The 24,134-nt window shown below is 35.3% G+C and overlaps 1 protein-coding gene across 1 annotated transcript; it reads right to left on the bottom strand.

Annotated features, from left to right (window-relative positions):
• Nucleotides 1-44: 44 nt before the first annotated feature.
• On the bottom strand, nucleotides 45-19,934 carry LOC309643449 (olfactory receptor 10K2). Its single transcript, XM_082426198.1, has one exon. It carries the CDS (start codon nucleotides 11,377-11,379, stop codon nucleotides 10,435-10,437), a length of 945 nt encoding a protein of 314 aa, XP_082282324.1. The 5' UTR covers nucleotides 11,380-19,934; the 3' UTR covers nucleotides 45-10,434.
• Nucleotides 19,935-24,134: the final 4,200 nt, after the last annotated feature.

Below are 24,134 nucleotides of genomic sequence, written 5' to 3'. Positions count from 1 at the left end.
TATACAATGGAATATTACTCAGCCATGAAAAAGAACAAAATAATGCCATTTGCAGCAATATGGATGGATCTAGAGATTGTCATACTGAGTGAAGTATGTCAAACACAGAAAGACAAACATCATACGTATATGTATAACTGATTCACTTTGCTGTACAGCAGAAACTAACACAATATTGTAAATCAACTATACTCCAATAAAAATCAATTAAAAAATAAAGTTAGGCTTTCAAGAATGTACACATTTGTTTGCATACACAGAAACATCTTTTTCTTTCTATAATTCCAAAACTATCCATGTTTAAAACAACAAATTACTATTTAATGAACACTTACTAAGTGTTAGGCACTATTTTAGTTACAGGATACATTAGTAAACAAAAATAAAAAATCCTGCCTTCATGGAGCTTCTATTCTACTGCAGAGACATAAAACCTAAACAATAAGCAGGATATATTAGTAAATTATATGTTAGAAGATTATGTGCGCTATGGGAAAGAAGTGGAGCAAGGTAAAGAGCAGAGGTGTTGGGGGTGATGATTTTAAATAGAGTGTCCAAGAAGACCTCTTTAAGAAGGGGCCATTCAAGCAAATACATGAAAGAAGTGAGGAAGAACATTATAGAGGCATAAATTGTCCCTCCTTTTTGTCACCTTTTATGAGTTAAAATTCAGTATCCATCCATGAACAAAAGTACCTCTCAGGGAGTTGGGGGATCCAGCATCATACACCAAAGGATCCAGGAGGAGTTTTTCCCACGTGTGCATTGGATAACAGGTAGATAAACCTGGAAATGGCAGGTGTCTGTGAACTGGCTTCAGCCCCTCTTCATTGCAGTAGGGGAGCACCTGCAAAGTGTTGACTTGGACATACACCCAAGGGTAAAAGAGCTTTTGTAGAAGTCCTGGTTTACAGAGGAGAGATGCCAGCACTCTGTTGGAGCAAAAAACAAAACAAAACAAAAAAAAAACAAAACAGAAAAAACAAAAAAAACAAACACAAAACAGGTGCATTGGAAAGTGTAAGAAGAAATTTGTCAGTGCCACCCGTCCCCCAAGGTTGCACAGCTTGGGACTGAACTAGCTGACAACAACCTCTCCTGAGGGAAAAGGGAGAGAAATGACTGAGTGCCCAGGTTCCCCAGCTGTGTGGGATGTGCTGGAGAAAACTCTTTCTGTCCCAGAGCACCCAGCTACAGGCAAGACTTTCATGACTGGGTAGGGAGAGGAGATCAGGAAAGGCAGATAAAAATACGGGAGAGCATTTAAGGGATGTGGTTTCTGTTGACTGTGTTAAAGACTGTAGCAGCAAGTCCACCCACAAGCTGCTGGGAAAACCTCACTTGAGAATCCCCACAACTGGCCCATAGGCACCTCCAATACCCCAAGTGCAAAGCCCAAATCTCCCCCAACTCTTCAGCCAGCTCCTTGTGAATGTTCCTGAAATGTCTGTGAGAGTAAGCTAAGGTAGACAGGGAGGGCAAACAGAAAACAGAAGAGTGTCTATGAACAACGGAGAAAGCACAAAGTTGAGCTACAGCACCACCTTCAGGAAAATAAAAGAGAAGTTTCCAATATCTGATCTGACGTGTTGTAAGATCAAGAGAAGAGATACAAACTTAAGAATTCTGCTACATAAAAAGAAATGAAGTACTGATACAAGCTGTAATATTGGATGAATCTTGAAAGCATACTAAGTGAAAAAAGCCAGTCATGTAGGACCACATCATATATGATTCCATTTATATGACATGTCCAGAAAAGGCAAATCTATACAGACAGAAAGTAGGTTAGTAATTGCTTAGGAATGAAAGTGGGGTGGGAAGATTTGGCATGTGGGCTACAGGTGTGGATTAACTTCTTAGGCTAATAAAATGTTCTAAAATTGATTGTAGTGATGGGTGTATAACTTTGTGAATATACTAAAAGGCATTTAATTGGACTCTTTACATGGTTGTCATATATGGTACATGAATTATATCTCAATAAAGCTGTTAAAAGAAGAATTCTGCTACAAGAGGGAGCATGGATCAGGTGTATCCATGCAAGGTCAGGAAAGCCCAGGGTATAAGTAGGACCAACAAAAAGTATCTTCCACCTGAACATGGCTAGTAAGGAATGGGGAAGGTGACAGCTACTTCAAATGTGAAAGTAGCAATGTGAATCTCCAAGATACACAATGAACCAAGGAAACATAACATGATCAAAAGATCACAATAATCCTCTAGTAAGTGAACCCAAAGACACAAAGATATGTGATTTGCCCAATAAATAATTCAAAGTAATTTTTTTGAAGAAAATTAATGAGCTAAAAGAAAACACAAAAAGACAACTCAACAAAATCAAGAGAACAATACAGAAACGAAATGAGAAATTTAACGAAGAGATATGTCATTAAAAAAAGAGAGTCGTACAGAAATTCTGGTGCTTAGGAACTTAATGAATGAAATTAAAATGCAGTAAAGAACATCAACAGCAGAGTAGACCAAAGAGAAGATGGACTCAGTGAGTTACAGAATAGGAACTTTGAAATAACTCAGAGAACAAAGGAAAAAGTATGAAAATAGCAAAGAAAGCCTATGTGATCTAATGGACATCATCAAAAGAACAAATCTCAGAATCATCGGATTTCTAGAAAAAGAAGACAGGGGAAGAGGACAGAAAGTTCATCTGAAGAAATAGTAGTTGAGACCTTCTCAAACCTTGGGAGAGACTTGGACACCCAAGTTCATGAAGCTAATACGTTATCCCATTATTTCAATTCAGAATGATCTTCTCCAAGACACATTATAATAAACTTTCAAAAATCAAAAACAAAGAGAGAATACTAAAAGCCACAAAAAAAATAAAGATTGCAACCTACAAAGTAACCCCCATTAGGCTATCAGCAGATTCCTCAGCAGAAAATTTACAGGCCAGGAGAGAGCAGAATGATATATTCAAAGTGCTGAATTAAGAAAAAAAGCCAGCCAAGAGTACTCTACCTGGCAAAGTTATTCTTCAGAAACAAAGGAGAAATAAAGATTTTTCCAAATAAACAAAAGCTGGGGGAGTACATCAATCACCACTAGACCTGCCTCACAAAACAATGTTGAAATGCTGAAAGGGGTTCTTTAAGCTGAAATGAAAGGGTGATGATTAGTAATATGAAAATATACAACACACTGGAAAAAGTAAATATCTAGTCAGATTTAGAAATTTTGAATTTTGTAATATGATATTGTGTTAACTATTCAACTGTAGTATAAAAGTTAAAGAAGAGAATTAGAATGAGTATAACTACTATAATTTCTTCATGAATGCAAAATATAAAAAGGGTTAATTTTGACGTTAAAAACTTAAAAGAGAGGGAGTAAAAGAATGGAGGTTTTTATGCAATTAAAGGTATGTTGCTATCAGTGTAAGAAAGAAAACACAGTTTTAAAAATGGGTAAATGATTTAAATAATCTCTAAAGAATACATGCAAATCTCTAATAAGCACAGGAAAAAATAGTCAACAGTATTAGTCGCTGGAGAAATACTAATCAAAACCATGACATACAACTTCACATCTACTAAGATGGCAATACTACTACTACTACTACTACTAATAATAATAATAATGCAGAAAATACCATGTGTTGACAAGGAAATGGAGAAATTGGGACTCATACATTTCTGGTGGGAATGTAAATTGGTGCAGCTGCTGTGGACAACAATTTGATAGTTCCTCAAAAAGTTACAAATAGAATTACAATATGATCTAGTAATTCCACTCCTATGTGCATGCTCAAGAGAATTAAATACATATGTTTACCCAAAAACTTGTACATGATTCTTCATAGAACCATCACACATAATAACCAAAAAGTGGGAACTACCCAAATGCCAACTGTTGATGAATGGATAAATAAATTTGGTATACCTATGCAATGAAATATTATTCAGCCACTAAAAGGTATGAAGCCCTGATACATGTTACAACATAGATGACCCTTATGCTAAGTAAAAAGAACCATATGCAAAAGACCACATATAATATGATTCCATTTGTATAAAATGTTTAGGATAGGCAAATCTATAGAGACAGAAAGTAGAGTAGAGATTGCTGAGGGAAGAGGAGATGACTGCTAATGCATATGGGGTTTCTTTTCACGCTAATGAAATGTTCTGGAATTAGATAGTGGTGATGGCTGCCCAATTCTGTGAATATACTAAAATCCATTGAATCAACATTTTAAAATAGTAAATATTGTAGTATGCGAATTATCTCTTAACTAAAAAAATCAGATCCAACCATGAATACAGACTTGAAAGAGGTTCATAATATACTCTTGCAGAAAAATAAGTTGCAGAATAATTTAAAGATAGATATCAGATATCTATCTATCTATTTTTCTGTCTACGTATCTATCATCTATCTATCATGTCTCTCTCTCTAAGTGATGTGTGTTTGTGTGTGCATGTGTATATATTTATAATCAGTCTAACCATAAATAGTGGAAATTCAAGGATAAGAAAGTTGAGGAAGAGAGGACATTTTAGGATCTATTTTATATATTGGTACTTTTTATTATCCTGAGGATCATATGTTATTTAGATAGTTTTATATTTATTTTTAAATAACAATATATTTTAATTAAAAAAAATACTAAACAAACCACTAAGAATCCTGCTGTTGTAACAGAGAGCAAAAGATATTTTTCCACTGCAACTAAATAATAAAAATTTATTTAGTAGAAATGGGGCTCAGATTTCCCATCCCCCTCCTGCTGACAACCTGCCTTCACTTCCTGCTCTCAGGTGTGTGAGAGGAGCATGTTTCTTTCCAAAAAATACCAATACATCAAAAAAAAAAGAAAAAGAAATGGGTGGTATTTTAAAATGAAGAATTGTGTTACGGGTTGAATTGTGTCCCTCTAAAATTCATATGTTGAAGTCTTAACCACTGGTACCTCAGAATGTGACTGTATTTGAGAATAGGGTTTTTAAAGAGCCAATGAAGTTAAAATTAAGTCATTAGAATGGCCATTAGCGATGACTGACACCTCTATAAGCCGAGGAAATTTTTCTTAAAAGGAAGAAATTTGAACACAGAATTATAGAGACAAGACGATATGAAGACATAAGCAGAAGATAGCCAAAAACAAGTCAAGGAGAAAAGCCACAGAAGAAACCAGCCCTGCTGACATTTTGAATTAGATTTCTAGCTTTCAGACTGTGAAAAAATAAATTTCTGTTGTTTAACTAGCCAGGTCTATGGTACTTTGTTATGGCAGCCTTAGCAAACTAATACAGAACATGTGGTATAAATATGTTTTGCATATTTAGGAACTCTGAGTAGAATGAGATGGCTGGAGAGGCAGATGTGAGGAGAGAGAGATTTGAGGGCAGTTCATGGAGGACCTTATGGCCATCCCTAAATGCTTACTTTTGTTGGTTGTAAATTGTGAACTTTTGAAGTTTTGAGGAAGAGAGGAATTTGATCTGATATTTTCTTAGGTTGAGATCCATGAGCATGGTCAATTTAGTAGTGGAGAGACTAATAGGAACAGAGATTTTAGGAGCAGTTTAGTGACCTAGGAAGATCAATTACTACCAAATAATTATGATACTTGACTGTTTGTCTTTCTACTATACTTAATACTGTACAAAATAGTCTCATCTTTATCTCATTTAAATGAAGACATAGACCAATATAGGAGAAGGCACCAATCTCCTTATTTTACAAATGAGTAGTCTGGGGCCCAAAGTAAGAAAGTAATTTACACTTAGTAATTTTCTAGGTCACAGAGTAACGTCATGACATAAAATGTACCCTCCTTCCTTGCAAATTTTTCCTTTGGATGGCCCCAGGCAGTGTGGGAAGTGAGGGAGAGGCAATAGTGCTGGTTGATTTATGAGGTTATCCACAGAATTGACTTCTATGTCACTACACGGGGAGAGGGTCATGGTGTCCAGGGGTGTGTGTGACAAGGTATGGGAAATAGTTTTCACCATTGTTGGGGCAATGCTAGTGCCTTAGTCATAGCAGGAAGCAGCAGGGACAGTGGCACTGGACATACCCATGGAGTGAAAATTCAAATGAGCTCTAGGAAATGGGTAAGAGAGTGGATTCTCTGTCATGTACCTGCAGTGTGATAATAAAATTTTATGTAATCTCTGCTATATTCAGTGTTTACAAATGTAGTAGTGGGCTGAAAGTCCTGACTTAGCTTATCTCAAAAATTTTAAAGAAATTGAATACACACAAAGACACACATACAGAAATATATTCCTCTATATATGTATATAAAGGGGGTTTGGGGGATTCATGATTAGTATTTTATTTGAAATTTGAGAATATTTATCATATTATCAAGCAGTGGATATTTGAGTGGAATTGATTTGAATTTAAAGATGAAATAAGGACAATTAGTATCGCTACAAAATTGAGACATCCTGTCCTTGTAGAAAGTATCCCTATGTTTATTCGTTTTATTCTGTATCCCTCGGAAAAGTTTCTTTACAGCTTCATTTTAATAGGTCTCGACTAGAAATTGTTAAATATATTTCAAATGTTTTCCAAGGAAAATAAGTAAAAGTTCCCATTTTTGCAAACAACTTCCTTTGATCTTTTCACACAGTTATGTTGAGGTTCCAAAGGAACTCATATATCCCAGACCTAACACTTTCCTCTTGATATCTTCATTTGTAGGCTGTTTAGGGATTTACTCTTAAACTTTTCAGAGTCCTATAGGCACATATAGGGTTTCTAGTACATCTTTCTACTACCCTGGATCACTCTCTGTAGAGTTCACTTCTACAAATTCCTTCTGAGCTGTTGAACCACTGATTGTTACCAATGATGTCTCTTTTGGTCTCTTGCCAAGCCCAGATAGATAAAACATCTGCTCTGCAGCTGTGTTATCAAGTCCCCTGGAATGATTACTTCATTATGGTTTTTTTTTTAATTTATTTTTTGATACAAGTTTTTTCCATCTTGCTAATAAAGATTCATTAAGGGAGATGAGCAACTTTCTTGGCTGGGACATAAGGAGTGAAAATGCAAAAACTGAAATTAAGTTCCAAAAGATTTTCCATAGGAAAAAGTGTAAGATGAAGTGAAATGGTTGGAAAATCATCTCAGGAAGTATGGAAGGTTTATTTTTTTGGCGGAGGGAAGTATAAGAAGTTACTTCATGAGCATTGAATGCGTTTCAATTAATTCATGAAAGTTGAGTCAGTGCAGAAAGGACAAGGGATATTTTGCTAGAAGTTGGAGATTTTTAGAGTCTTATTTTTGCAATGAACTGATCACCTTCTTCCTATGAGTTATATATGGACTGTATTTCTGGTCACTGGGCTCAATGCCTTATTGAGACAAGTACACTTGTGCCACAGTCACATTTTAATTACAAAGATCGTAGGAAGAGGATGGCTCTACACATATAGAAGTGTGCATGTGTGTTTTTCTGAGGAATTGTTTTCTCAAATGAAAGATGTCTAGGAGAAACTTGTGCTAGCAGAACTAAGCTAGCACAAGTAGAATTAATCTTTTATTTTATAATGGCTGGTTTTCTGAAAATGTGTGAAACTATTAGTAGCTTATTAAAATCACCAGGAAAGGTAAAAAGACAGTAAGGAATTTAGAAAAAATAATGCATTGAATATTTTTCTCTGAATGTATCTACCCAATCAACCTATCAACTCTTAATCTTTGTGAATGTTTGTTTTATATCACTGATTAGGAAAACAAAAATCTATGTGTTTTTTATAATCTTTCACTGACTTATATGGAATATATATACTTGAGGCAGGAGAATCTTTGTGTTTGCTAAGCACAAACTTATTCATCTTTCTCAATGTAAATGTCTCTGTGTAGTTATTTAACTGTTGCCTCTCAGCTGTAATTCACCATTCTCTACTTTATATATAACTTAAGTTGAGATCTTGAAAATTACATTTTCTTGAATCATAATTGGTTCATCTGTTCAATGATAAAGAGTGTCTTAGAAAATCAGTCCTAATATCAAGGCCAGCCTGATAGGCTACAAATCCAATTTCAGTGCAACTATATTATATCATGGCCAAGATCACAGAAATTCCCTAATTCTGCCTTGGTTTAAGCTTTCCTACAGTGTACTCAAAAGATGTATATATATATATGTATATATATATATATATATATATATATATATATATATACATATATATACATATATATATAAATATATATATGTATGTATATATATATGTACGTATATGTATATATAGGAGACAATGATGAATGGGAAATAAAAACATACCGATTTATTATTATTGGTTGAATTTATGCCTGAAACTTAAGTGCAGATCTCTCCGTAAGTTCAGCTGGAATACATGGCCTAGTTTGAAGGCTGAAGGGGCTTTGTTTTCTCGCTAAAGCCAGCCCCAAATCCAAAGATCTTATCTCTTTCCTGCAAGTTACATATGACTAAAGAGGGGAGCTAAAATTAACCAAGGGTGTGTGTGTGTGTGTGTGTGTGTGTGTGTTTGTGCATGCATGTGTGTGAAAAGAGGAAGGAGAGCAAGATGTCTAGTTTTAACCCATTAGCACAGGACCAAAGCCAAATTAATTCTTTGGTCACATGAAAAAATAAAAAGAGCAAGAATAAAATGCCAGAAGGAGAATCATTCTAATATACATAACCTTCTAACAAACAGTGATCCTACCCACTTGTGAGTGTTCTGCTATCCAACTCAAAATGATGGTATCCACAAGTCTTGGAAAAGAACAAAGCAAAAGTTGGGAGTTTTTCTTGTTCCCCCTCCCTCAACACCATATTACATCAGGATAGGGATTAACTATACCATATGATATAAAGGACATTTACCTCATACTTATCAGTATACCTTTTCTACAGGTGTCACATGGTTTAGCCTACTGTTGAAGATGAATACTTATGCATTCTGAACTCCATTAATTAAGAAAGTCATAGTCGTCACAAAGGGTCATGTGAGAGCATTGCAGGAGTATTAAAAAAGGAAGTGAGTGATGTGGAATCAGTATTAATTCTACTCAGTAATAGGAAAGACATTTTAATTTTCTGAGTGTCAGTTTTCTCATCTATAAAAAGTAGATTATAATATACACTTCCAAGGGATACTCTAAAGTTCAAATATGGTGACATTTTAAAACAGAAGCCCATAAGTGCAAATTTGAACAATTAACACATTAAACTGATTCACATTAAGGGTTATCAGTTTATTTCCTTTTCATGAGATGACTTGATAGGCTAGAAGTGTGGGCTGAGCAATGGGCCCAAGGAAAAAGAGAAGTTGGTGGCCAAAGAAATTAAATTTGTTTTGGTCTCTGTGACCTTCAGGCCCCACCCTCAGGAAGTCTCAAGCTTCAGAGAAATGGAAGAAATGCAGTAGGCTTACATTCTTAGCAGACAAGCTCAGCATTCCACAATAAAAGAGGGCCCATGAATAAAACATCCAGTTCCTTCCCTCTTCCTTCAACCCCTGAAAGTGTATAAGTCACTGATGAGGAGACTGGTGGAAGAAAAGACTAAGAAATGAAATGATTCGGTCAGAAGACCTTTATTAACAAGTTTATCTTGAAAAAAATATATAAAGCAAGGAAGCAGCTCTCTCCATGGAGCTCCTTGTTTGCTCTCCTTTCTGTAGGAAGGAGAGATAAGTAAAATGTCTAATTCAAATTCTGGCCTGAAATGCACATGACAACTCCCGAGATTCATGAAACAGAAACTGTTTGCTCTTTACACAGATTTTTCTATTTGGTTACTATTTAATAAAATGGGTTTAAGCTTAGCCTGCCTTTCTTGACCACTCTGCGTAATTTTAGGTCTTCTCTTTAACCTATGCCCTTGTGAATATCTTTAAGGAATGCTGACCAAATTTAGATTTGTACCAGTGTATAAAAAAATTAGAAAAACCCCCAGCTCCCAGTAATAGAAACACAGAGGTGGAAAACTTTTTGCATAATTTTCTTATTTGAGCATTAATTAGATATAACTTATGCACCAAAAATTATAACTTTACAAATGTTATCTCATTTAAAAACTGTGATCTGACTATACTGAAAGACTGAGACTCAGGAAACATCCAGAAAAGGGAGAGATATAGAGACAGGAGAGTTAGGGTTGTACAATAATTTGTAGGATTGGTTTCCATTCTGGCTGAGATTGGGTAATGGTATTTGCCAGAGCCTAAAATTCTGAACATATAATTGTATTCCTACATCGTAATGTTAGCCATCCATCATTTTTCCATCAGTTGAAAAAACTTCAATAGGCAATAATTTATGTGATCATGGCAAGAAGCTATTATTTTTTATTTTTATATTTGGAAACAAATGAGAAATTATCTCTGTTCTTGAACACTGTTCTCAATTGCTTGATCATTTTTGCTCAGGGAATTTTTTCCCACATACTTTGTGTTTTATTACTTGAAAAGAGCAGAATCTAGATTAATGTCGTGGCAGAGAAATTGTTCTTCCCACAACTCTTTGAAGAGCTGATTTGAACTCTTTATTTCTCAAGCTGTAAATCATAGGATTGAACAATGGAGTTAGGATAGTGTAGGATACTGATATGAGAGCATCCTGGCTTGAGGAGTAGTTGGACTTAGGCCTTAAGTAGATAAAGGAGGCACAGCCATAATGGACAATGACAATAATGAGGTGAGAAGCACAGGTGGAAAAAGCTTTGTACCTGCCTAATGTGGAAGGAAACTGGAGTATAGCAGAGATGATGTGAACATAGGATACCAAAATCAATAACAGGGGGATAACCAGGACCAATGCACAGAGCATGATAATGACAAACTGACTAAAGTGGGTATGGTGGGATGCCACCTTGAGAACAGGAGAAATGTCACAGAAGAAGTGGTGTAGTTGGTTGGAGGAGTGAAAGGGCAGGTGAAATACCAAGGATGTGATGATCTCTGCAATAGTAAAACCACAGAGACAGGCAACAGCCACAAGTCCCACACACATCCCATGTCCCATGAGCACTGTGTACCGCAGAGGGTTACAGATGGCCACATAGCGATCATAACCCATGGCTGCCAGCAGGAAGGAGTGCGAGCAACCTAAGAAGAGGAAGGAAAACATCTGGATAGAACAGCCCAAGAAGGAGATGGTCTTCTTCTGTGCTAGCAGGTCAACCAGCATCTTGGGTACAATGACGAAGGTGTAGCAAGTCTCAGAGCAGGAGAGTCCAGCAAGGAAGAAGTACATAGGGGTGTGGAGGGCTCTTTCCAGCACAATGGTGGAAATGATGATGGCATTGGTGCCCAGGGTGAACATGTAGACGAGCAGGAAGACAACGAACAGCAGCCGCTGCAGCCCAGCCAGAGATGAGAAGCCGAGGAAGACAAACTCTCTCACCAAGGTCTCATTGACCCACTCCATGGAAGGCAGATCATCAGGAGACAATCTGAGAGAGAAGACAGTGCCAAGAAAACCCCCTGAAAATTAGAAGAATCATTAGAATGATCATTATATTGATCATCATAGCGTGTGTTCTCAGATTCTGAGTTCTAACTCATTCCTCCTCTTTCCAGTTTTTGTAAGACATGAAGAAGTATCTAAAATTATTCAAAGTGTGCATCCAACTTTGAGTCTCCCCAGTATTTTTAATACCATAGGAAAACTTTCTTGACATTTCCCAGATTTAACTATCCCTTCATCTCCATTCCCAGGATGAGGCTGCTATTAAAATTCTCAGCCTCTCACGCTGTTTACTCTGCAAAGCTAGTTCATTCAATTTTATTACCTTCATATTCTCCCACTTTCCTGCAGCTGCAAAATAAATCATCTGAATGCACTCACTTATAGATTACTTTATTTATGATTTTATATATAATCTTCAATAGTTTCTCATTATCCCTCTGCTTATACCTAAATGTCTACTCTCAGTTTAATCTCTCCATAATCTAGACCCACATTCTATCTAACTCTTTTTGCCTTACTTCCTGACTTGGATCATCAACTCCACCGTCTTAAATGCTCATTAAGCTGACTCTTGCTTCTGTATACGTATTCTGTTCCCAAATCTGGAAAACGTTCTCCAAGATGGAGTACTTCTACACATCCTCCAATGCCTATCTCAGATTCTTTCTTCCTGCAGACAGAACCACAATCTTTCTTCAAGCCTCTTGTCCATTTTCATCACCTTTCATTAATGCCTACAAAAATCACCTTATGGTTATCTTTCCCATCACCATTCTCACAACTCTTCAGTCCATCTTTCCCCTGATGTCAGACTGATCTTCTGAAATATAAATTGTATCCTATTGCTCACCTCTTCAAAAATTTTACTCATGGCTATAGCACAAAGTGCAGTTTTTATGGTTTTTAAGGTCTCGTTTGGGAGCTAAACTATGTTTCAGTGTTTATTCATAGACATTATGGGATGCATCGCTATTGTGCAATATGTTGTATTCTTCCTTGCCTCTATTCTTTGCTCATGTTAGTTTGTTAACCATTTTCTTCTCTACAAATATTTTACCATTATTCTGAAGCCACAACCAAGTCTATTTTTCTGGGAAGCTTCCTTGGTATGTCCTCATAAAGGAGTTGTTTCTTCCTCAGAATTCACATAAGACATTGATTGCCAATTTGATTTGTTGTTTATTTAATTTTGAAATAGTGTGTTGTTTTTTTCTTTTCCATTAAATTTTATACTCTTAAGGGTAAGAAGAGAATCATAAGCATTTTTATTTAAATTCTCCTCAGCATCTAGAACCATTTTAATTGCCTAATAGTTTTTCAATAAAAATTGTCATATAAATAAAAAAAGCTAACTTGGTATGTTGTTACGTACCACATTCACATCACCACTTTCTTCCCAGAACGCACAGAGTAAGAGAATCTTCAGTGTTCTCTGATCCTTGCCGTGAAGATTGTACAAGACCATAAATTTCTAAATATTTCTGTACTACATGGAACTAAGTTTTACCCTTTTGAAGCAAAAGAAAAATCTCAGTTTATAATAGAAAAATAGCACTGAAAAGAGCATCTGGTCACTGGAATTCTATGTACCTAGATTTATTCTCAATTCCTCGTACGTTTACAACTGTCTAGAACATATCAGAATGCAAATAAATGGGAGGGAAATTGTAAAGTGACTTTGAGTTTATCCCATTTTAAAAAGTATATCTTTCAAAATTATATCTTAACTGATATTAATAACAAAAATTAATGTCATCATACTCTACCTTAGACGAGAACCACTAAATCAAGACTATCAGGCACTATTCAACAATTATTAATCAGAATGATTAAAACCATGTGTCAGGCGCTAGGTATGTGTTAAAAATACCCATATAAAAGATTTGGTCCAAGGCCTCAAGTTGCTCACATTTCAAAGGTGAGACGTATTCAAAAGAAGAGATTGTTATAAAACGATGTGGTTGAAGTGATGGATATGCATTTGCAATTGTGAGAAAACTGAGGAGACAATTTCTTTTGTATAGCCTTGGAAAAATTATTTTGTATTTATTTCTGAGTTTATTGATGTCTGTTATAGAAATGTTGAATTAAAGCATTCTTGGAAAAATATCATGAGTCTGGGCACTATTTAATTTCTATGGCTTTTATACAGATGTGTAAGAGTTCAGGTAACCACAGTTACATCTCTTGCCTTCTGGAAAGTGCTGCCCTGTCCCTTATATTTTCTGCTTCTATAGTTACACCTCCTCATCCCCTCAACCCAAACCTTGTGAAAGGGACAAATCTTCTCTTTCTCCATCTTATCCCCCTGGTTCTTTGTTCAGTACTTAACACAGGATTTTTATTGCCTAGAAGGTATATTTATTAATAAATAATTAGTTATCTTTCTAATTCCAGGATCCTCAATTCTCAGGACTACTAATAAATTTCTACATATATAATCTTGAATTTTACCCTTACAAACACATGTAAAATTGAGTAATATAGGAATAAAATGTAGGAATTTTGAACTTAGATATAAGATTTAATCCTGACTCTAGCACTTTCTTTTGGTAAGATCTTAAATTCTCTAAGCCCCATTTTCTCATTGGTATGTTGAGAAAAGTAATTCCTACTTTCCAGGTTACAGTGAAAATTAATTGAAATCATGTATACAGAAGAGACTAATTCAGTACATAGTGAATGCTCAATAAATAGTTACCTCTTATCACTTTACTGTGGTTCTACAGGGATTAAAATCAGAAATATTTTCATCAATGATATAATGAGCATTTAACTCATGGCAAGTTGTTGAAGCTGCCTTTCTGTACTTTCTTGAGGGTGGGGAGTGGATTTAAGAGAGATTAACATTTTTCTGAATTCTCCAAGCTTGATTAAAAGTGACTTGGTTTTACATGGAGTCCTGTTCTGCACTGGAAGGGAAGCAAGTGTTACTGATCTTGAAGTTCCATGCAAGTTCTCTGGTATCTGGTTGTTCTGTAGTCAGAGTCACCCAGGCAGTTGTCCATACCTGGTAGAAAGCAAAGGAGGTATCCTAAATTTTCTATTTTGGGCCGTAGGTTATAGGATAAACTTAGAATACAAAACTGTAATTAAACTTAGTCACATACAAATAACAATGTAGAGGTTTCTCATTATGGACGCTCTATAATTATCAATGATGCCAATTTTATATATGTTTTAATTTACATATTTAGAAATCAACCTCAACTCTTTATTGAGCTCTTAAAGTTTGGAGTAGATTGTTTCATAATCCTCATATTTTATGATTTTATCATTTTGATTATGTTTTAAGCACTGCAGTTATAAATGTGAATAAAATAATTTTTCCTTTCTCAGAGGAGAGAGAATCAAATAGTTAGCCATATTACAGGACAGACTATCATAAACACCATAAAGGAACAAGCAAAAAAGGTCTGAACATGTTGAGGAAAAAACAAACAATTTCATAGAAATCTTTGAAGAAAAAATAGTATTTGAATATTATCTATAAACATTTTGATAAAAATGTAGACTGAGCCTCAGTGACACTATTTATGTAAACATTGTGATAGAGCTGATTAATATTTTCCTTAATGTTGATTGGCCCTTCAGAATTGAACAAGTACCTGCTGTTTTGCTGTCATAGAGATACATCTCTTTTACAAAGGAAATACCTAAATTTACACAGGGCTGTGAAAAGAGAGACACAAGTTTCCTCCCTTTTTCTTCCTTTTTTTCTTTACCAAAACCTTCACATTGGGGTCACTAACTCAAAAACAAACAATTCAATTCAGTTAACTTCTTTAGTGATCATCATCCCAAGTATCAGTCCATCAGTATTGCTTTTAATAGTTGCAGGAAGAAAAATAGGACATAATTTTGGTATTAATTTATTAACCAAAATTTAGATTCATTTATAGAAATATAATGTGAACTATCATTTATCACACGTTTTTTCATAGTGCAGACAGGGTGAAAATACTGTTATATATAGTCTCTCATTTGGTCATCATGATCTCATGAAGTAGGTATTACTTTTAATATCTTCACTATAAAGAAGAGTAATTTGACAATCAAAGTGTTTGTGGGCTCCACTCAAGTTAACACAGCTGGGAAACTAGCACTAGACTATAGATCTTCTGATTGACATAGGAGTAAAATGTTTGCGTGTGTGTATGTGTGTTGGTGAGAAAGGTAAAACAGTATTCTGTCACCCTCCTTTCATAGGAAGGTATTTAAAGAAAAAGATTCCTGTTACAATCTTGTTACAGGCTCAAGTCCCAGCTCCTCTGTGTATTAGTTCCAGGACTTTAACATGTCTGAATCACTTTCCTCTTCTTTATAATGGGATTCATTCTGATATCTGCTAACCTAATTTTCAAGGTTTGTTCAAAATGAATGAGAAAATATCATTGCAATGGTTAAGTGTTACACAAATATTAGTTTTGTAATTATAATTTAGAGTAGAAAAGGGGCAGACAGTTTTGAGAATATTACTCTCATACTGCTTGGTGAAATCCATTGATTTCAGGAAGGGTTTAATAGGATAAAGATGACTTCCCTTCCCCCAAACTGGGGAAGGTATATTGCATTTTTTGTCCTTGTCTCATACTCGAGGATCTCCAGAAAGCTGGGGTCATAAGTGTTATAGCTGTAGGATACCTTAAAGACCTATCCTAGTAGTCTCATTTGACAGAAGAAGAAATTAAACCTCAGAGAGTACTGTGAAGATCCCAAAACCGGAAAGCAACTGGGTGGATGTGTTAGCAATAGAACAGAGGACTTATGTTTTTCAGATGAATGGGATTCCAACAGTATTGTGCTGCCTCCTGAAGATGTTTATTATGTAGGTATTGACTTGGCTCTCTTCCTGAGTCTGCTCTCTATGACCTTGTGCTCGTGTTTCTGACTGTCTCTGATTTTATGTTCCCCAAAGGCAGGGTTTCTGTGTCTTTATATCTGCCAAGTAAAATTATTTTCAGAGTACTCCCTAAGTTCTCAAACCTGGATTAGGTATTGTAATTTTTTTTCTAGATCTCACCTAATATAGCCATTTCTGGAAAAAAAAAATTGTGATTTAAGATTTTGTAGGTATATATATATATATATACAATGGAATATTATTTGGCCCTAAAAAAGAAGAAAATCCTGCCATGTGCGACAGCATGGATGAATCTGGAGGACATTATGCTAAGTGAAATAAGCCAGTCACAGAAGGACAAATTCCATTTGTATGTGGTATCTAAAATAGTCAGATTCATAGAAGAAGAAAGTAGAATGGTGGTTGCCAGGGCTTGGGGGAAGGGAGAGAGAGGAAGTAGCTGTTCATTGGATATAAAGTTTCAGTTACGTGAGATGAACACATTCAAGAGATCTGCTGTACAACATTGTGCCTATAGCTAACATTATGTTACTGTGTAGTTAAACATTTACTAAGAGGGTAGATCTCATGTTAGATGTTCTTACTATAAGGAAACAAAAGATTTTGTGAGGAAAATGTTGAGCACACTGTTGAATTAAATCAGAACCAAGACAGTGTCTGTGTAAATTTAGGAAGAGCAGTGAGTCAGTTAATTCAGGATATGTATAAAATTTATATGCATAGTTTTATAAAAATTCACTTTAAACCTTCATTAATCCTGGTTAACATTATTTGGAGTCCACGTTCTTAGTTGTGGCTGTCTCTTTCTTTCACTGCACCAGCTTGGGCCCATCACCCTTCTCTGTCTCTTACCTGAGCTGTGAAAGGACAGGTCCTGCTGGGGGATAGATGTTTACTCTTATTCCCTGTCCACTGTCCAGTTTCTCATTGTTGTAGGTGCTCAGTCCAACATGGTTGCCTGTTATTCATAGATAGTCCCCCATTTGCCACTCCCTCTCCCTAAGAGAAGCCAGAGGCACAGAGGCTACAGGAGACGGAATGCAAGTTGAAGGGAAAAGATCAAAATGGGGCAGAAGCTACTGATCTCTACTCAGTGGTAGAGATATGATGATGGTCTGGGGACTTAGACCCCGACCAAAATAAAGTGTAACCAGTTTCTTCCCAACTTTTTGTGCCAATTGACCAAAGACTGCAAGTCATATCTAATAGTGATCATAGAGCAGTTGGCACTTTCATTGAATTTATTGGTAACTGGCGGTTCTGTGGGTCTCCTGATGCCAGAGTCATTGTCATGGAGACGTTGCACTGGGTTTAATTAAACAGCTGAGTTGATTGTGGAAAACAGAGGCAAGTCATCAAATGCCAAACTGCTCCAAAGTGAGCCCGGGCATTAGGGCTTGGGGAGTAGAAGGCTCTAAGCCATGCTCAGATGCAGCAATTTTTGAAAATTTGACGCATTTTAAGTTGGTTTCTCAATTTTATGTTACCAAAGGGATGAAAAGGTAATTACACACAAAATTCATGATGATGGGTACATTATAAAATATGTTTGTTTAGCTTAAAATGTGCTTTTGCACTTACGATTAGGAATGTAGCTTTCTGTCGGTCTGAGAGGGCCAGTTGAGCAAAGTTGCTTTCTGTAGTGAAGACCCTGGTCAGAATAAGCTGAAAGGAGACTCATTTCACCATTAACCACTGAGTTTAGTATTTTTTTTCCACCTCTCTATTCCATTATCCAGAAACTAATGCAGTGTATTGTTATACATAGGAGTCACTAAATAAATATGTGCTGAATGTTGGGTGAATGAACGGTCAGAGACAGTGATACCCTGATAATATAAATGACCTTTTGGTTTAAACAAAAATACCATTATTACTTTTCTAATCTCCAAAGTTTCTAGTTTCCACTTGCCTTGTGGCTAAGCTAGGAATGAATGATTTAAACATCACACATGTCAATGAATGTTAACGACACCTACCAATGGCTTGGTGTCTAATAAGAGCTCATAAGTATCTGACAGATGAAGAAATAATGATATTGAGAACAAAAGTGAGAACAAAGCAAGAGCAAAAAATAATTTAGAATAAGAAATAATGCCCATAAAGAAGTAAGAATTAAGAAGAGTGGACTTTAATATATTTGAATCTGAATGCTGAACAATTTTTTGTTATTGATGTCCATCATTCAGTCCAAGCTCACAGTAGTTTTTTTAAAAAACTACTTCATTAAGCTATGATTGACATGGAAAAAGCTGTACATATTTAGTGTATATAACTTGATGTGTTTGATGTAAGTATACACTCATGAAACAATCACCACCATCAAAGCCATAGACATATGCATCACCTCCAAAAGTTTTCTCTCACCAACTTTATTATTACTATTATTATTATTAATTGTGATAAGAAAACTTAACATAAGATCTATCTTCTTAGAAAATTTTAAGTATACAATACAGTACTATTACCTGTAAGTACTATGCTATATAGTAGATCTCCAGAACTTATCTTATATAGCTGAAATTTTGTACACTTTAACCAACATTTCTACATTTCCCCCCTCCTCCCCAGCCTCTGTCAACCACCCTTGTACTATCTACTTCTGTGTTTGACTATTTTAGATTCCAGACACAAGGAGATCATGCAGTATTTATCTTTCTGTATCTAGCTTATTTCACTTAGGATTACATCCTTGAGGTTCAACCATATTGTGGCAAATGGAAGACCTCACTTCTTTTTTAGGCTGAATAGCACTGTGTTCTATGTTTTTTATCCACAGTTTTTAATCCATTTTCTTTCATGTGTACCATTAAGCTGTTCATATCTTGGTCATCATGAATGGTGCTGTAATGAACATAGGAATGCAGGTATTTCTTTGTGATTCTGATTTCAATTCTTTATAAATGCCAATAAGTGGGATATCTGGATCACATGGTAGTTTTATTTTTAGTCTTTTGAGGAACTGCCATACTGTTTTCCCTAATGGCTGTACTAATTTATATTACCACCAACAGTGTACCAGAGTTCCCCTTTCTCCACATCCTTACCAACACTTGTTATCTTGTCTTTTTGATGATAGTCATTCAAACAGATATAAGGTGAATCTCAATATGGTTTTAATTTTCACATCCCTGATGACTAGCGATGTGAGTAGGTTTCATATACCTGTTGGTTATTTGTATGTCTTCGAAATGGGGAAACCATAACCTCTTCTATAAATGACTGTGGGAAAAACTGGATAGCAACTTGCCAAAGAATAAAATTAGACCCTTATGCTACACCATACACAAAGATCATTTCAAAATGGATTAAGACTTAAACATGAGACCTGAAACCATAAAACTCTTAGAAGAAAACATTGGGGGAAAGCTTCTTGACATTTGTCCTGGCAACAAGTATTTAGAAATGCCACCATAAGCACAAGTAACAAAACCAAAAATCAACAAGTGGGCTTACATCAAACTAAAAAGCTTCTGCACAGCAAAGAAACAATCAACAAAATGAAAAGGCAATCTGTGAACTAGGAAACAGATTGGCAAACAATGTATCTGATAAGTGGTTAATATCCAAAATGTATAAGAAACTCATACAACTCAATAGCAAAAACAATAACTTGATTTAAAAATTGGTAAAGAAACTGAGTAGAGATTTTTTTTTTCACACACACACACTGTATTTTATTTTTACAAGAGATAAATAGACTGACACCAAGCATTGTACATGGATGACCACAACAAAAGCAACAATGATTGCAATTACCCTACATGAAACACACTCATACTATGTCATAATATTGACGTTCAGTCCAGTAATCCTCCACTGTAACAGCTCCTTTACTTTGCAGTGAAAATTGATTTGTATATTCTTTGGCTCTGAGTCTTTGTGGGATTTTTTTTTTTTTTAATTCAGACAGAAAGTCACAAAAATTATACTCATCCTCATCAGTTCACTCAGTCCCATGTAATTAATTGTTTTTTTTCATCTTGATCTTTTGTTAGCACTTTTATGTATTCATCAGTTTTTCATCAGAGTTTTGAAAATGCTTATTCATTCAGTTCAGCAGTGCAGTCAGTTACCAGAAACCTGTACTTGTCAGAGTCTTTTCCATGAATTTCTTGAAGATGAAACCCTTTTATAGGAACATATTTGCAAAATCATCAGAGTACACCCAGAACTGTCTGTAAATGACAAAAGACTTAAAAATGACCACAGTAAAAGATTTGATGAAAGTTCATAATAATGCAGTTGACAAGAAAATTAGTTATTTCTGAGATATACATTTTAAAGTAATAACTAGGATTATGACTTATAACATTATACCAGAACATATAAGATTTTTAGAAATTTCATGTAATGTCTGAAACATTTATATTAACATATTTCCATACATATTTCCATAAAAATACAAATATAAGATTTTTAGAAATTTCATGTAATGTCTGGAACATTTATATTAACATATTTCCATACGTATTTCCATACAAATACAAATATAAGATTTTTAGAAATTTCATGTAATGTCTGAAACATTTATATTAACATATTTCCATACAAATAACCCAATGAAAGTTTAGTATTAGTTGTTTTGTTTGTTTTTTTATACTGCAGGTTCTTATTAGGCATCAATTTTATACACATCAGTGTATACATGTCAATCCCAATTGCCCAATTCAGCACACCACCATCCCCACCTCACCGCAGTTTTCCCCCCTTGGTGTCCATATGTCCATTCTCTACATCTGTGTCTCAACTTCTGCCCTGCAAACTGGCTCATCTGTACCATTTTTCTAGGTTCCACATACATGCATTAATATATGATATTTGTTTTTCTCTTTTTGACTTACTTCACTCTGTATGACAGTCTCTAGATCCATCCACGTCTCAACAAATGACTCAATTTCGTTCCTTTTTATGGCTGAGTAATATTCCATTGTATATATGTACCACATCTTCTTTATCCATTCGTCTGTTGATGGGCATTTAGGTTGCTTCCATGACCTGGCTATTGTAAATAGTGCTGCAATGAACATTCGGGTGCATGTGTCTTTTTGAATTACGGTTTTCTCTGGGTATATGCCCAGTAGTGGGATTGCTGGGTCATATGGTAATTCTATTTTTAGCTTTTTAAGGAACCTCCATATTGTTCTCCATAGTGGCTGTATCAATTTACATTCCCACCAACAGTGCAAGAGGGTTCCCTTTTCTCCACACCCTCTCCAGCATTTGTTGTTTGTAGATTTTCTGATGATGCCCATTCTAACAGGAGTGAGGTGATACCTCATTGTAGTTTTGATTTGCATTTCTCTAATAATTAGTGATGTTGAGCATCTTTTCATGTGCTTCGTGGCCGTCTGTATGTCTTCTTTGGAGAAATGTCTATTTAGGTCTTCTGCCCATTTTTGGATTGGGGTGTTTGTTTCTTTGATATTGAGCTGAATGAGCTGTTTATATATTTTGGAGATTAATCCTTTGTCCGTTGATTCATTTGCAAATATTTTCTCCCATTCTGAGGGTTGTCTTTTGGTTTTGTTTATGGTTTCCTTTGCTGTGCAAAAGCTTTGAAGTTTCATTAGGTCCCACTTGTTTATTTTTGTTTTTATTTCCATTACTCTAGGAGGTGGATCAAAAAAGATCTTGCTGTGATTTATGTCAAAGAGTGTTCTTCCTATGTTTTCCTCTAAGAGTTTTATAGTGTCCAGTCTTATATTTAGGTCTCTAATCCATTTTGAGTTTATTTTTGTGTATGGTGTTAGGGAGTATTCTAATTTCATTCTTTTACATGTAGCTGTCCAGTTTTCCCAGCACCACTTATTGAAGAGACTGTCTTTTCTCCATTGTATATCTTTGCCTCCTTTGTCATAGATTAGTTGACCATAGGTGCGTGGGTTAATCTCTGGGCTTTCTATCTTGTTCCATTGATCTATGTTTCTGTTTTTGTGCCAGTACCATATTGTCTTGATTACTGTAGCTTTGTAGTATAGTCTGAAATCAGGGAGTCTGATTCCTCCAGCTCCATTTTTTTGTCTCAAGACTGCTTTGGCTATTCGGGGTCTTTTGTGTCTCCATACAAATTTTAAGATGATTTGTTCTAGCTCCGTAAAAAATGCCATTAGTAATTTGATAGGGATTGCATTGAATCTGTAGATTGCTTTGGGTAGTATACTCATTTTCACAATGTTGATTCTTCCAATCCAAGAACATGGTATATCTCTCCATCTGTTGGTATCATCTTTAATTTCTTTCATCAGTGTCTTATAGTTTTCTGCATACAGGTCTTTTGTCTCCCTAGGTAGGTTTATTCCTAGGTATTTTATTCTTTTTGTTGCAATGGTAAATGGGAGTGTTTCCATAATTTCTCTTTCAGATTTTTCATCATTAGTGTATAGGAATGCAAGAGATTTCTGTGCATTAATTTTGTATCCTGCAACTTTACCATATTCATTAATTAGCTCTAGCAGTTTTCTGGTGGCAGTTTTAGGATTCTCTATGTATAGTATCATGTCATCCGCAAACAGTGACAGTTTTACTTCTTCTTTTCCAATTTGTATTCCTTTTATTTCTTTTTCTTCTCTGATTGCCGTGGCTAGGACTTCCAGAACTATGTTGAATAATAGTGGTGAGAGTGGACATCCTTGTCTCGTTCCTGATCTTAGAGGAAATGCTTTCAGTTTTTCACCATTGAGAATGATGTTTGCTGTGGGTTTGTCATATATGGCCTTTATTATGTTGAGGTAGGTTCCCTCTACGCCCACTTTCTGGAGAGTTTTTATCATAAATGGGTGTTGAATTTTGTCAAAAGCTTTTTCTGCATCTATTGAGATGATCATATGGTTTTTATTCTTCAGTTTGTTAATATGGTGTATCACATTGATTGATTTGCGTATATTGAAGAATCCTTGCATCCCTGGGATAAATCCCACTTGATCGTGGTGTATGATCCTTTTAATGTGTTGTTGGATTCTGTTTGCTAGTATTTTGTTGAGGATTTTTGCATCTATATTCATCAGTGATATTGGTCTGTAATTTTCTTTTTTTGTAGTGTCTTTGTCTGGTTTTGGTATCAGGGTGATGGTGGCCTCATAGAATGAGTTTGGGAGTGTTCCTTCCTCTGCAATTTTTTGGAAGAGTTTGAGAGGGATGGGTGTTAGCTCTTCTCTAAATGTTTGATAGAATTCACCTGTGAAGCCATCTGGTCCTGGACTTTTTTTTGTTGGTAGATTTTTAATCACAGTTTCAATTTCATTACTTGTGATTGGTCTGTTCATATTTTCTGTTTCTTCCTGATTCAGTCTTGGAAGGTTATACCTTTCTAAGAATTTGTCCATTTCTTCCAGGTTGTCCATTTTATTGGCATAAAATTGCTTATAGTAGTCTCTTAGGATGTTTTGTATTTCTGCAGTGTCTGTTGTAACTTCTCCTTTTTCATTTCTGATTTTATTGATTTGAGTCCTCTCCCTCTTTTTCTTGATGAGTCTGGCTAATGGCTTATCAATTTTGTTTATCTTCTCAAAGAACCAACTTTTAGTTTTATTGATCTTTGCTATTGTTTTCTTTGTTTCTATTTCATTTATTTCTGCTCTGATCTTTATGATTTCTTTCCTTCTGCTAACTTTGGGTTTTGTTTGTTCTTCTTTCTCTAGTTTCTTTAGGTGTAAGGTTAGATTGTTTACTTGAGATTTTTCTTGTTTCTTGAGATAGGCTTGTATAGCTATAAACTTCCCTCTTAGAACCGCTTTTGCTGCATCCCATAGGTTTTGGGTCGTCGTGTTTTCATTGTCATTTGTCTCTAGGTATTTTTTTATTTCCTCTTTGATTTCTTCAGTGATCTCTTGGTTATTTAGTAACGTAT

Source organism: Balaenoptera physalus, assembly GCF_965194825.1.
Source record: "Balaenoptera physalus genome assembly, chromosome: 1".
In the NCBI taxonomy this organism is placed as follows: domain Eukaryota; kingdom Metazoa; phylum Chordata; class Mammalia; order Artiodactyla; family Balaenopteridae; genus Balaenoptera; species Balaenoptera physalus.
This window is presented reverse-complemented; position numbering and strand designations above follow the sequence as displayed.